Source organism: Capra hircus, chromosome 3 (assembly GCF_001704415.2).
Source record: "Capra hircus breed San Clemente chromosome 3, ASM170441v1, whole genome shotgun sequence".
NCBI lineage: Eukaryota > Metazoa > Chordata > Mammalia > Artiodactyla > Bovidae > Capra > Capra hircus.
The window spans coordinates 63,054,943-63,069,210 of record NC_030810.1 but is presented as its reverse complement, the minus strand read 5'-3'; the positions used below and the strand labels follow the sequence as shown (position 1 = coordinate 63,069,210).

Below are 14,268 nucleotides of genomic sequence, written 5' to 3'. Positions count from 1 at the left end.
GTAAAAAGCAGTTTAGTATAGTGAAAGAGCTTGACATTGGAATCAGACAGATTCAGTCAGATTCTGGTTCTTCCACTTACAGCTGTTTTGACTTGGTACAAATTATTTGACCCTTCTGAACTTCAGTTTGCCTATCAGTAAAATGAGATACATTTATAGTTATAAAAAAAATCATGCTCATTATGTTCCTAGCACAGGCCCTCAATAAATAGCAACCACTATAGTCATTAGCCTCCTGGTCATCACTGGCATCATTGCTGATATGCTTCATGGAGCAAGGAGTTGTACTACAGATAAGGTATTTCAGTAGCCTTATAGCCTTAAAGGGAATCTGAAAAGCCTTAAAAGGAATTTTTACCTTGTGCCACCTTGTTCTTTTCTTTTTCATCTCCGATAAAAATAATTAGGGTCCATTTCGATCATTTCATAGCTTTGCCAAACAGCATTTATGCAGCATTAACAGTATTAAAAGTACATATTGAGCTTAATATTGTGTGCAGGCACACTTTACAAGGCAAATTGGGCAAGCATTATTTAAGATTCTAAGTGCTTTATGTTTCAAATAGTATATCAGGCATAGAGGGATCCCTTATATTGATCTGGTCTTAATTTAGGAGTATATGGGTAACGTGATTTTCATAACTGAAATATGGTCTTAGATGAGAGTCCACAAGATTTTACAAATTTGCCTTTCTCTAATTGCTTCACCAGTGGCTCAGCAGTAAAGAATCCACCTGCAATGCAGGACGCAGGTTCAATTCCTGGGTTGGGAAGATCTCCTGGAGAAGGAAATGGCAACTCTCTCCAGTATTCTTGCTTGAAAAATCCGATGGACAGAGACGCCTGGCAGACTACAGTCCACGGGGTCACAAAAGAGTCAGACACAACTGAGCAGCCAAACAACAGCAGCTGCTTTCTCTAATCAGACAATCATATGTGACTAAACATAGCATTGATGACTATAGCTTAGATTCTTTGTTCCTGGAGATTTTTAATATCTTCCAATTTAATATCAATTTTTAGATTTTAAATTTAAGATAAAAGGATAATTGTGATCTGCTATATAATTGCCAAACTTCCCAAAGGCAATAATTTAGAAGAGTAGGAGTAGCAAATTGCAAATAGATAAGGTCAGTATTTTATATATCATTAGTAATTATCAGTATCTGGTACACAGTAGATGCTCAGTTATACTTTGAATGGAAGGATCGAAGAGGACCTGGAATTTGATTTAGAGTTTTATAGCCCTGGTGGCTCAGACAATAAAGAATCCTCCTGCAATATAGGAGACCTGGGTTTGATTCATGGGTTGGGAGGATGCCCTGGAGAAGGAAATGGCTACCCCCTCCAGTGTTCTTGCCTGGAGAATTCCATGGACAGAGGAGCCAGACAGGCTACAGTTCATGGGGTCGCAAAGAGTAGGATATGACAGAGCAATTTTCACTTTACATACCATTTTAGAATATACCTCCATGTCTAAGATTCTATTTTATGTTACCATGGATAGCATGGTGTAAAAATGGGGTAAAATGAAGAACATTGGAGAGGTCCAATTTGATCATTTCTGGTCATTAGGTTCTGAGACCCTTGTGCCTTCCCAGGCTATGAGAGCATAAGTCACACTCCTTTATTTCTTGCCTGGAAAATCCCACGGACAGAGGAGCCTGGCAGTCTACTGTCCATGATCACAAAGAGCTGGGTATGAGTAACTGAGTGACTGAGCATACACACAGATATAAAGAACTCCTATGACTCATTGACAGAATAATAAACAACAATGGCAGAATGAGCGCAAGGACTTGAGTAACCATTCCTCTAAAGAAGATATATAAATGGCCAAGAAATACATAAAAAGATTCTCAGTATCACTGGTCTTTCAGTTCAGTTCAGATCAGTCGCTCAGTCATGTCCGACTCTTTGCAACTCCATGAATCACAGCACGCCAGGCCTCCCTGTCCATCACCAACTCCCAGAGTTCACTCAGACTCACGTCCATCGAGTCAGTGATGCCATCCAGCCATCTTCTCCTCCTGTCTCCAATCCCTCCCAGCATCAGAGTCTTTTCCAATGAGTCAACTCTTCGCATAAGGTGGCCAAAGTACTGGAGTTTCAGCTTTAGCATCATTCCTTCCAAAGAAATCGGGAAATGCAAATCAAGACCACACTGAGATACCACTTCCCACCCAGGTTAACTATTATCACACGCACACACACACACACACACACACACACACACACCCCTACACCTATATATGAAGAAAAAATAATCAGTGCTGACAAGGATGTGGAGAAACAGGAATTGTGCCATGCTGGTGGGAATATAAAATGGTGGGGCTGCTGTGGAAAGCAGTTTGCCCAGCTTCTCAAATTGTTGAACATAGAATTGTATATTATCCATCAACCCATATAACTCACTTCTAGGTGCCCCAAAGAATGTAAAGTACAGATACAAACAAATACTTATATATTAATGTTTATAGGAGTGTTAGACATAACCAAAGTGTAGAAAACCTGAATTGTTTATTGATGATTAATGGATAAAGAAAATGTGATATATACATACAGCTCTATTCAACCTTAAAATGGGAAGAAGTCTTGACACATTTTACAAATGGATGGATCTTTATGCTACATGAAATAAGCCAGACACAAAAGAAGAAATATTGTATGATTCCATGTATATAAGACCCTTTAATTACCTACTTTGACTGCTGCTGCTGCTGTTAAGTTGCTTCAGTCATGTCCGACTCTGTGCAATCCCATAGATGGCAGCCCACCAGGCTCCTCTGCCCATGGGATTTTCCAGGCAAGAGTACTAGAGTGGGTTGCCATTGCCTTCTTCACCTACTTTGACTACTTTAAGTCAAATTCATTGAGACAGAAAGTAGAATTGTGGTCGCCAGGGGAGGCGGGTGGGGGATAGGGAGCTATTTAATGGGTACAGAGTTTCAGTTTGGGAATATAAAAAATTCTGAAAGTGGATGGTGGTAATAATGGTGAACACAACAATGTGAATATACTTAATGCCACAGTATGCTAAATTTACACATACTGTACACTTTAAAATTATTAAAATGATGGATTATATATGATGCATATTTTACCATAAAATAAAAAATAAATAATGGATAAAGATAGAAAAATTAGATAAGAGGATCCTAAAAGAAAGCTGAGGTATGAAAACTAAAACATTTTCAAACATCATTTTTTCTCTAAGCTTTACCTTTGTTTATTCAGGGTTTACAAGGACCCCCAGGGAGTACTGGAGACAGGGGACTTACAGGAGAACCGGTAAGTTTATTTTTATGTGTTTCTAATTGTGTTTTTCTCATAATGTATTTTACCTATCTCTTATTATTCCTCTGTGGTTCTGTGGCTGGTATGTTTTTGAAACCAGCATTTATCATGGGCAGTTAATTATAAGAATGAGTATTTTTCTGTGAAGATAATTTATAGTGCCTTCCTGGTTTCATAAAGTCAAATTTGGTTCTGTTTATCTGGAACCATTAACACTGCATATATTTCTATTTTCAACAAATATAATTCTGTTTTATTGACTCTCAGAATTTTTTTCTTAACAGCCTGCTGTTTATATAATAATTATTATACTCCCCCCACACATACACACACACAAAATCACACTTATGAAGGCAACTCTATAATAAAAGACCGTATAGAGAAGCCAGACTCTACACGTAATGGGCCAAAATGTGGAAACTTGACAGAAATGGTAGTAAGTCAATAATTCAGAAACTTACACATTTTCATACATAGGACTCAGTTATAGATTTTCCATGGAAAATGAACTGTGAAAATGAAATGCCTTGCCACACCTTCTTTCTCACAATATATTCTTTATTGCCTATGAAGTCATTCTTCTGGCTAATGGTATCAGATGTAATGTGCAGTAACATGCTCCTAAGATTTACAATACAAATGTTTTTAAAACTACTGTGTGGTTGATCTTATCCATCACATGACACAAAAGTTTATAAGTGGTTTTTGCACAGTTCATTTAGCTAGTATGAAGGGGAAAATTCTAATAGTCAAAGAACTATTCTTATCCATCTGTGTTCATTTCCTGCTTTATACATTTAGCCTGTGGTATAAGCTCTTCAAACAATAAGTAAAGATTTGACTATGTGTGTAATTTTTCCAAATATAGAATCTTAAATGTGATATTGATTTTTATCAAACTAAATTCTTCTCAGTTTTCTCTGGTTTGTATCTCTTAACCTGCCATCCCACTTCTAATATTTGTTTGATCAAAAATCATGCAAATATCTAAATATCTCTTTCTTCTAAAGAAACTATAGCTCCTTGAAGTCAGAGACCATTTTTTTTTCATCTTTGCCATCCTCTTTCTTAGTACAATATCTGGCATATTTATCTATCTAGTGCATGTTTGTTAAATAGCACTAACCAAAAAGTCATATACCCATGATGTAATCATTTAGCTGGTAATATTAGCTGAAGTGAAACAACATTAAAACTAATCTCAATAAAGAATGCATTTAAGTCACAATAAGCGTATCAACAGAGCTATGACAACAACAGAGATAATACCAAGTTTTATACAAAAAAAGATTTACTGTTGTAACTGTAAATGACCAAATGGCTGAAAAAGCTTAAAAATTGACATTCAGGTCCCAGGGTCAGTGGCTCTGGTAAATAAAATATAAATCAATTTGTAATGGGTGTGATGGGCTTTGTTTCACATATTTGAGCTACCTAGTAAAATCTAAGGGAATGTATAACAAAATAAACCATCTTAATTTAGGGTTAGGGAAACTTCCAGAAGAGGAGAATTTGTGCTGTGAACTGAAGGATGAAGAGTGGGTTACTTAAGCAAATATGGGGGAAAGTCATGCCAGAGAGAAGTCATGACCTGGGGGAAAGCCTTATATATTAATCTGAAGACCTGAAAGAAGGCCAGTGAGACTGTGACACAGGGAATCGAGTGGGAAGTGAGTGTAAGATGAGGATGGAAAGGGAGGCAGGGGACGGAGCACATGCAACTCTAAAGCCCCATTCCCAAGGATATGCATTTTTAGCATAAGAACAAAGAGATATCTTTGAAGGGATAGGGCTAGTTTTATGATTGTCTTATTGTTTCATAAAGCTCACCCAAACCAAATAGGAATGGACCAAGAAAGCCTTTCTGTTACAACAGTCCAGATAAGATACAGTAGAACATTTTTGATTAGCAGAGGAAAAAAAGTAGGTATAAAATATCCCAAATGAGATAAAATCAACAGGAGAAAGATGTAAAGTATGTGAAATATCTGAAGTATGGTTTCTAAGGTTGTGGCTTGAAGTATCAATAGGTTATCTCTCATTAAAACTGAAAAAAAAATCAGCAGCAATTTATGTTTGAGAATGGAAGATTAAATTTAGCTATGTTGATCTGAGGTGTCTTTGAAAAATGTGAAGATGGCAGTTGATTGTGGTGTTCAAAACAGAAAGAAGTAAAAACTGAAGTGTTAGTCGCTCAGTCATGTCCAACTCTTTGCGAGTCCAGGGACGGCAGCCTGCCAGACTTCTCTGTCCATGTGATTCTCCAGGCAAGAATACTGTTGTGAGTTGCCATTCTGTTCTGCAAGGGATCTTCCCAATGCTGGGAGTGAATCCAGGTCTCCTGCATTGCAGGCAGGCTCTTTATCATCTGAACCACCAGAATAATATCCTGAAATTTAAAATATTGGGGTTATTGGTCTAGGGAGACCATATAGGAAAGAGAAAAAGATATTAGGATGAACTTTGAAGAAATTCCACATATAATAAATGTTGATAGAAGAGAATGAAACTGCAGAAAAGATTGAAAGAGGCAAGAAGAAAATCAGATATATAAGTTAGGAGTTCGGCATTAACCATACCCATCTTAAAATCTTCATGACAATCTTAAATTGCTTTAGAAGTATGTAAGCAAAAATAATACATCCATATTAAAGTAGAAGTGAAATTTATATGCCAAAATAAGAGAGAAAATGGAATCAAAAGTCTTAATGTCATTGAAAAAGTAAGAGAATTCCAGAAAAACATCTATTTCTGCTTTATTGACTATGCCAAAGCCTTTGACTGTGTGCATCACAATAAACTGTGGAAAATTCTGAAAGAGTTGGGAATACCAGACCACCTGACCTGCCTCTTGAGAAATCTGTATGCAGGTCAGGAAGCAACAGTTAGAACTGGACATGGAACAACAGACTGGTTCCAAATAGGAAAAGGAGTATGTAAAAGCTGTATATTGTCACCCTTCTTATTTAACTTATATGCAGAGTACATCATGAGAAAGGCTGGGCTGGAAGAAGCACAAGCTGGAATCAAGATTGAAAGGAGAAAAATCAATAACCTCAGATATGCAGATGATACCACCCTTATGGCAGAAAGTGAAGGAGAACCAAAGAGCCTCTTGATGAAAGTGAAAGAGGAGAGTGAAAAAGTTGGCTTAAAGCTCAACATTCAGAAAACGAAAATCATGGCATCTGGTCCCATCACTTCATGGGAAATAGATGGGGAAACAGTGAAAACAGTGTCAGACCTTATTTTTCTGGGCTCAAAAATCACTGCAGATGGTGATTGCAGCCATGAAATTAAAAGACACTTACTCATTGGAAGGAAAGTTATGACTAACCTAGACAGCATATTGAAAAGCAGAGACATTACTTTGCCAACAAAGATTCATCTAGTCAAGGCTATGGTTTTTCCAGTGATCATGTATGGATGTGAGAGTTGGACTATGAAGAAAGATGAGCGCCGAAGAATTGATGCTTTTGAATTGTGGTGTTGGAGAAGACTCTTGAGAGTCCCTTAGACTGCAAGGAGATCCAACCAGTCCATCCTAGAGGAGATCAGTCCTAGGTGTTCATTGGAAGGAATGATGTGGAAGCTGAAGCTCCAATACTTTGGCCACCTCATGCGAAGAGCTGGCTCATTGGAAAAGACCCTGATGCTGGGAAAGATTGAGGGCGGGAGGAGAAAGGGACGACAGAGGATGAGATGGTTGGATGGCATCATCAACTCGATGGATGTGAGTTTGGGTGGACTCCGGGAGATGGTTATGGACAGGGAGGCCTGGTGTGCTGTGGTTCATGGGGTTGCAAAGAGTCAGATATGACTAAGCGACTGAACTGAACTGAAAGAATGGAAACTAAAAAAAGAAAGAAGAAGAGTAGCAAATAGAAAACGGTAATAAATATAGTAAGTCTTACAGCTATATCAGTTATCACTGAAATGTCAATGTTCTAAGAAACAGAGAGAGTAGAAAGAAAAATGAGACCTAACTATATGTTGTCTTCAAGGAACCTACTTTAAATATAAAGACACAGATATATTAAAAGTAAAGGGATGGACAAAATGGACTAAGATATGCTAACACTAACCAAAGGATAACTGTAGTAGTTATATTAATTTCAAACAAAATACACTGTAGATCAAGGATAATTATGAGGGATAAAGGGGGATACTATATAGTGATAAGGGTATCAATTCTCCAAGAAGATATCATTGTGCTTAATGTATATGAATCTAACAGGAGAGCATCAGATTACGTAAAGCAAAAACTGATAGAACTCCAAGGATAAATAGACAAATTTATTATTTCAGTTGGAGACTTTAGCACTCATCTGTTTATCAGTTATTGAGAGATCCAGCAAGCAGATAATCAGTAAGATTATAGTTGAACTGAACATCACCATTAGAAAACTGAATCTAATCAACATTTATGAAAGTGAAAGTATAAATGAAGTCGCTCAGTCGTGTCCTACTCTGTCAACCCCGTGGACTGTAGCCTACCAGGCTTCAGTCCATCCATGGGATTTCCCAGGCAAGAGTACTGGAGTGGGTTGCCATTTTCTTCTCCAGGGAATCTTCCTGACACAGGGATTAAACTCAGGTCTCCTGCATTGCAGGCAGACATTTTACCCTCTGAGCCATCAGGGAAGCCCATTTATAGATGACTTAATCCAATAACAGCAGAATATACATTCTTTTTAAGCTAACATGGAATATTCACCAAGATCAACTGTGTTCTGGGTCATAAAACACACCTTAACAAATTTCAAAGAGATGTCATAGAAAATATATTCTCTATTCATAATGGAATTAAACTAGATTTCAGTAAGAGAAACATAACTGAAAAATATTTAAACTACACACTTCTAAATAACACTGGTTCAAAGAAGAAGTCTCAAGAGAAAATTTGACAATATTTTCAACTAAATGAAAATTAAAATATAACTTATCAAACTTTGTAGAATGCAGTGAAAACAGTGCTTAGAGGCAAATTTGTAGTATTAAATTCATATATTAGAGAAAAAGAAAGATCTAAAATCACTAATCCAAGCTTCCACTTTAGGAAACTAGGAAAAGAATAGAAAATTAAATACAAAGTAAACAGAAAAAAGTAAGTGATAAAAAAATTAGAGCAGATGGCCAGTTCAGTGGACATGGGTTTGATTCCTGGTCCAGGAAGATTCCACGTGGCCCGGGGGTGACTAAGCCCATGGGCCACAACTCCTGAGCCCACGTGCTGCAACTGCTGAAGCCCATGCATGCTGGAGCCTCTGCGCTGTGACAAGAGAAGCCACCCTAAAGAGAAGCTTGTGCACCACAACTAGAGAGTAGCACCTGCTTGCCACATCTACAGAAAGCTTGGACGCAGCAACAAGGACACCAAACAGCCTAAAAATAAATGGGTTAAAAAAAAATCAGAGCAGAAATCAATTACATTAAAAACAGGAAAGTAGAGAAAATCAATGAAAAAAAAAATCTTTGAAAAGACCAATAAAATTGGTGAAACCTTAGGCAGGATTATCAAGAAAAAAAAAAAAGAGACGAGTTTAATTACTAATAGTAAAAATGAAAAAAGGGCCTTCACTACAGATCCCAAAGTCATTAAAAAGACAATATAGGAATATTATGAATAACTCTTTGCTCACAAATTTGATAACCTAGGTGTAATGGACAAGTTCCTTGAGAGACATAATCCACCAAAACTTAGACAAGGAAACTTTGATAACCTGAATAGTCTTATTTTGATTAAGGAAACTGAATCAATACAACTGAATCAGTTTGCCATGTACCTGAAAGTAACACAACATTGTAAATCAATGATACTCCAATGTAAAATAAAAAAACTTTTAAACTTAATAATTAGTAACCTTCCAAAACAGAAAGCACTGGGCCTGGATGGTCTTACTAGTCAATTCTTTCAGAGATTTAAGGTATCATGAAATGACACTCATTTTCTACAACAATCATGTTTTCAGATACAAGAAAAGTATGATACATGAATGAAAATTTTGATAGGTTGGACTTCATTAAAATCTAAAAATTTCTATTTTTGGACATGTTTGGAGAATGAAGACATATCACGTAGCAGGGAAAAAATATTTGCAAGACAGATATCTGTTAAAGGACTTGTATCCAAAGATACAGAAAGAACTCTTAAAATTCAACAGTAAGGTCGACGTGTGCAGAAGTCCTTATAGTCCAGGGCCTGTTTCCCAGGAGCAGCTCCCTGTAGCTGGAGAAGGAGAAAAGTGCCCGGGATCCTTTCAGGTACTGACCTCCTCACCAAGCAGTCTTGTCGGTCTGCAGGACTCTTGGTCTTTGGGGAGCGACCCAAATCGACTGAGGGAAGAGGGAGGAAAATTCCCTGGATCCCTGCAGGGTTAATTTATTCAAAAAGGAAATCAAAAAATACTCAACATGCAAAAGTCTTGTGGAGAAAATGAAAGAAAACCACAGAACATGCCAAAGGCTGAGGAAGACTGCCTTTTGGAAGCTGTACCACAGGAGGCAGAAGGAAATCCTCAACCTTCTGAAGAAGGTGTAAGCCAGGAAGCAGAAGGAAACCTTAGAGGAGGGCTGACTCAGCCTGGTCAGGGAATATAAAGAGGACACTCCCGTTAGGCATTTGGACCCTGAAGAAATGATAAGAGGAGCAGATGAGTTGGAAAGGCTTAGGGAAGAGATAAGAAGAGTAAGAAACAAGTTTGTGATGATGCATTGGAAGCAAAGACATTCATGCAGCCGTCCTTATCCCGTGTGCTTTAGGCCTTGAATTCTTTTTTTTTTTTTTCTGATATTAAAATCTTGCCCCAGCTTTCTGTTAGCATTTCCTGATGTATCTGTGACTTTTGCTTTATTTTTAATCATCTGGTGGAGTTTTGTTTTAGGTATAGTTTCCTTGTTTTCAGCATCTGCATTTTGTATTTTGACACATTCTCTAGGTCTATTTTTCGATTGGGAAATTTCGTACATATGCATGAAAATATGTTCATTTCATATTGTAAAGTAAAACATAACAGGTTACAAAGCAGCATATTTAGTACCAGCTCACATATGTAGGAGAAAGTCTCAAATTGTGTGTGTGCTCACGTGTGTATACATACATGCATATATCAGATATCTAACTGTGCTTGTTTCTGTGTGCTGTTTTTTTTTGCTTATATGTATTTTGTAATGAACACATCACACACACAAAGAGAATTAAAGTTTTTGTATTAATTAAGAGTCAATCAAATAATTTGCAACCAGCTTATAAGGGCAATGGGGGCACTTAAACTCTTGATAAAAGAACTATTAAAAAAATGTAAACCTTGAAATACCTCTGGATCTCTTAGTCAGAGGAATAAAACTGGCAATTATTACAGAAAAAAAAATTCAACAATAAGAAAACAAACAGTTCAATTAAAAAAATACAGAAAAGGTTTGAACAGACATACAGATGGCAAGAGGCAAATTAAGATCTGCACAGCAGCATGTGTCATTAGAGAACTGCAAGTTAAAATAATGGCATGCCATTACACATCTTTAAGAATGGCTAAAATCCAAAACACTGACATTACCAAATGCTAAAAAAGATGTGGAACGAAAGGAATTCTCATTCATTGTTGGTGGAAAGCAACTTTGGAATATAATTTGGCAGCTTCCTTCAAAGCTAAACATACTCTTACCAAATGATACAGCAATCATACTCCTTGGTGTTTACTAAAATAAGTATAAACCTGTGTCTGCCCAAAATCTGCACATAAATGTTCATAGCAGCTTTATTCATAGGTGCTAAAAATTAGAAGCAACAAGTAATGTCCTTCAAAGTGTATATGGTTAAAAAAACTATGGTATACCCATACAATGAAATATTGTTCAGCAATAAAGAGGAATGAGGTATTAGTCCACAGAAAGATATAGAGTAACTTTTCAATACATACTAAATGAAAAATACCAATCTTAAAAGTATAAATACCATATGATTCCAACTACATGACATTCTGGAAAAGACAAAACTTTAGAGACAGTAAAGAAGAATGATGGTTGCCAGGGATTGGGGGAAGCGGCCAAGAGATGAATCAGTGGAGAAAAGGGGAATTTTAGGGCAATGAAACTATTTTGTATAATACTGTGAAAGTGGATACCTGATATTATGCATTTCTCAAAACTGTACAACATGGAGTGAACCCTGTGTAAACTATGGACTTAACATGAGGAAAGACATTCAGGCATGAAACAGCCTGATATTTTCAAGAAAACTAATCAGTTGCATTCACTACAGTATCATGTGAAAGGTAGAAAACCTATGACCAACCTAGACATTATATTAAAAAGCAGAGACATTACTTTGCCAACAAAGGTCCATACAGTCAAAGCTATGGTTTTTCCAGTAGTCATATATGGATTTGAGAGTTGGACCATAAAGAAAGCTGAGCATCGAATAATTGATGCTTTTGAACTGTAGCATTGGAGAAGACTCTTGAGAGTCCACTGGACTGCGAGGAAATCAAACCAGTTAATTCTAAAGAAAATTAGTCCTGAATATTCATTGGAAGGACTGATGCTGAAGCTGAAGCTCCAATACTTTGGTCACCTGATGCAAAGAACTCATTGGAAAAGATCCTGATGCTGAGAAAGATTAAGGGCAGGAGAAGGGGACGACAGAAGATGAGATGGTTGGATGGCATCACTGACTCAACGGACATGAGTTTGAGCAAGCTCTAGGAGTTGGTGATGGACAGAGAAGCCTGGCGTGCTGCAGTCCATGGGGTCGCAAAGAGTCGGACACTACTGAGTGACTAAACTGAGGATGTATTGCTTTTTGGTTAAAAGTTTGTTTTGATTCTTACCTCATACTGTACATCAAAACAATGGTTTAAATAGATATGTATTTTAAAACCATGATTAACAAAAGAGTAGATGAAATTTTTTAATGGAAATGTTTTCAACTTAAATATGATGGAAAAAATCATAAAAGATTTAGGTTTAAGTACATGAAAATTTTAAATTTCTTCCAGCCTAATTTTTTGTTTTAAATGGTATAAGATTTAAGGAGAGGACTTCTCTGGTGGCACACTGGATAAGAGTTCACCAGCCAATGCAGGGAACATGAATTCAATCCATGGTTCAGGAAGATTCCACTTGCTGCAGAGCAATTAAGGCCATGAACCACAACTACTGAAACTCATGTGCCTAGAGCCTGTGCTTTGTAACAAGAGAAGTCACCACAATGAGAAGCCAACATGCCACAATGAAGAGTAGCCCTCACTTGCGGCAACTAGAGAAAGCCCACATGTAGCAGCAAAGGCCCAGTGCAACCAAAAATCAATAAGTACAATTATAAAAAACAAATTTTAGGAGATACACTAAATGTTAAAAGGGTTAAATGGTGGTTTAGGGTAATTTTTACTTTTATGTATTTTCAAGTATTCTATAGTGAACATATTTGGGGGGGAAGTTATCTTTAACATTATATTTTTAAAATAAAATGACATGTCACAAACTGGGCAAATGTTAGCAATAAAACAGGAAAGGAAAGAGTTAAAGGAAAGAGTTAAGAACTCTACAAAATTTTTTAAATGACTCCCAACATACATGGGCGAAGAGCATAATCAGGCAACATGTAGAGTATTTCAAAAATCTGATAAACAAATGACAGAATATTCAACCTCACTGGTAATCAAACATATAAAATTTTAACATACTAGTTGGTCCGTCAAAAATGAAGAACTTAAAAAATAACTTACTGATAAAATAACATTCTATGCTGGTATGAATTTAATGAGATAGATTCTAATTTTATACATTGTGTTTTTGCAACCTTTCTGAAAGTTGACTTGATGTTATGAGCAAATAATGCTATCATGTTTCTCTCAGTGTGTTTCTACTAGGATAAAACAACATTCTGAGGAGGATCCATAAATTTTGAATTACTGTGCATAACATGTAACAAACCGTAATTGAAAAATATTAGTGACTTCTTAAAACCTTTAATGGCTGTGTTGTTGAGTAAGAAAATTTGTGATACCTACATACCAACCTTTTAATTCTAATTCAAATATTTATCTCAACTATTAGGCAATATTTTCTGATGTAACAGATTTAACATTCACTTACAGTCTAACTTGTATATAATAAAAGCAAACTTTTATTGTAAATAAGAATTAAAAACAATATAGCTGTCTAGCATTAAGAAAATTATAAATCATATTACTGCAGAATGTTAAATAGAATATAATATTATATAGATATTGAACAATTTTGTTGTGAAATATTTAAAATATGATGAAATATTTGCATTTATAATAGACTCTTAAGCATTAAACAGATACAGTTATTTATAAATATGCTCCCACAAAAGAACAAGAAGGAAATATGCAAGTATATTTGCAGTGTCATCTCTGTATGACAGATTACAGATGATTTACTTTATGTTTCTTTTTGTAGTTTCCATACTTTTTGAATATTTTAAATGAACATTAATACAACTTAGAAAAACATTTTAAGATAACCAACCATGTCACAACTTTTTCCCTATTAATATATTTTTAAAAGTGAAGTGTGTACAAAATTGTGATAGACTGTAAGCTCATGATGGAGAAGGCAATGGCACCCCACTCCAGTACTTTTGCCTGGAAAATCCCGTGGATGGAGGAGCCTGGTAGGCTGCAGTCCATAGGGTCGCTAGGAGTCGGACACGACTGAGCGACTTCACTTTCACTTTTCACTTTCATGCATTGGAGAAGGTAATGGCAACCCACTCCAGTGTTCTTGCCTGGAGAATCCCAGGGACGGGGAAGCCTGGTGGGCTGCTGTCTATGGGTGGCACAGAGTCGGACACGACTAAAGCGACTTAGCAGCATAAGCTCATAGAATTTTAACTAACTTATAATTTTCTGAATCTAAAAATCATCTTCTTTGTACTATCTTTCAGAAAGACCAAAAACTGCAAACACCTTTTTTGGGTGGCTGGAAACATAGCATTAAGTGTTT

At 36.5% G+C, this 14,268-nt stretch overlaps 1 protein-coding gene and 1 pseudogene across 2 annotated transcripts in view; both read left to right on the top strand.

Moving 5' to 3' along the window:
* Positions 1–14,268, top strand: part of COL24A1 (collagen type XXIV alpha 1 chain) — a 396,719-nt gene that overhangs the window by 255,183 nt on the left and 127,268 nt on the right. Inside the window, exon 33 of the mRNA XM_018045691.1 lies at positions 3,238–3,291. Within this exon, the coding sequence (XP_017901180.1) occupies positions 3,238–3,291 (54 nt within the window). The remainder of the gene's footprint in view (positions 1–3,237; positions 3,292–14,268) is intronic.
* Positions 9,474–10,533, top strand: LOC102187283 (annotated as a pseudogene). The gene is made up of 2 exons (XR_001917831.1): positions 9,474–9,561; positions 9,601–10,533. The product of XR_001917831.1 is annotated as a transcription elongation factor A protein-like 8 (transcript).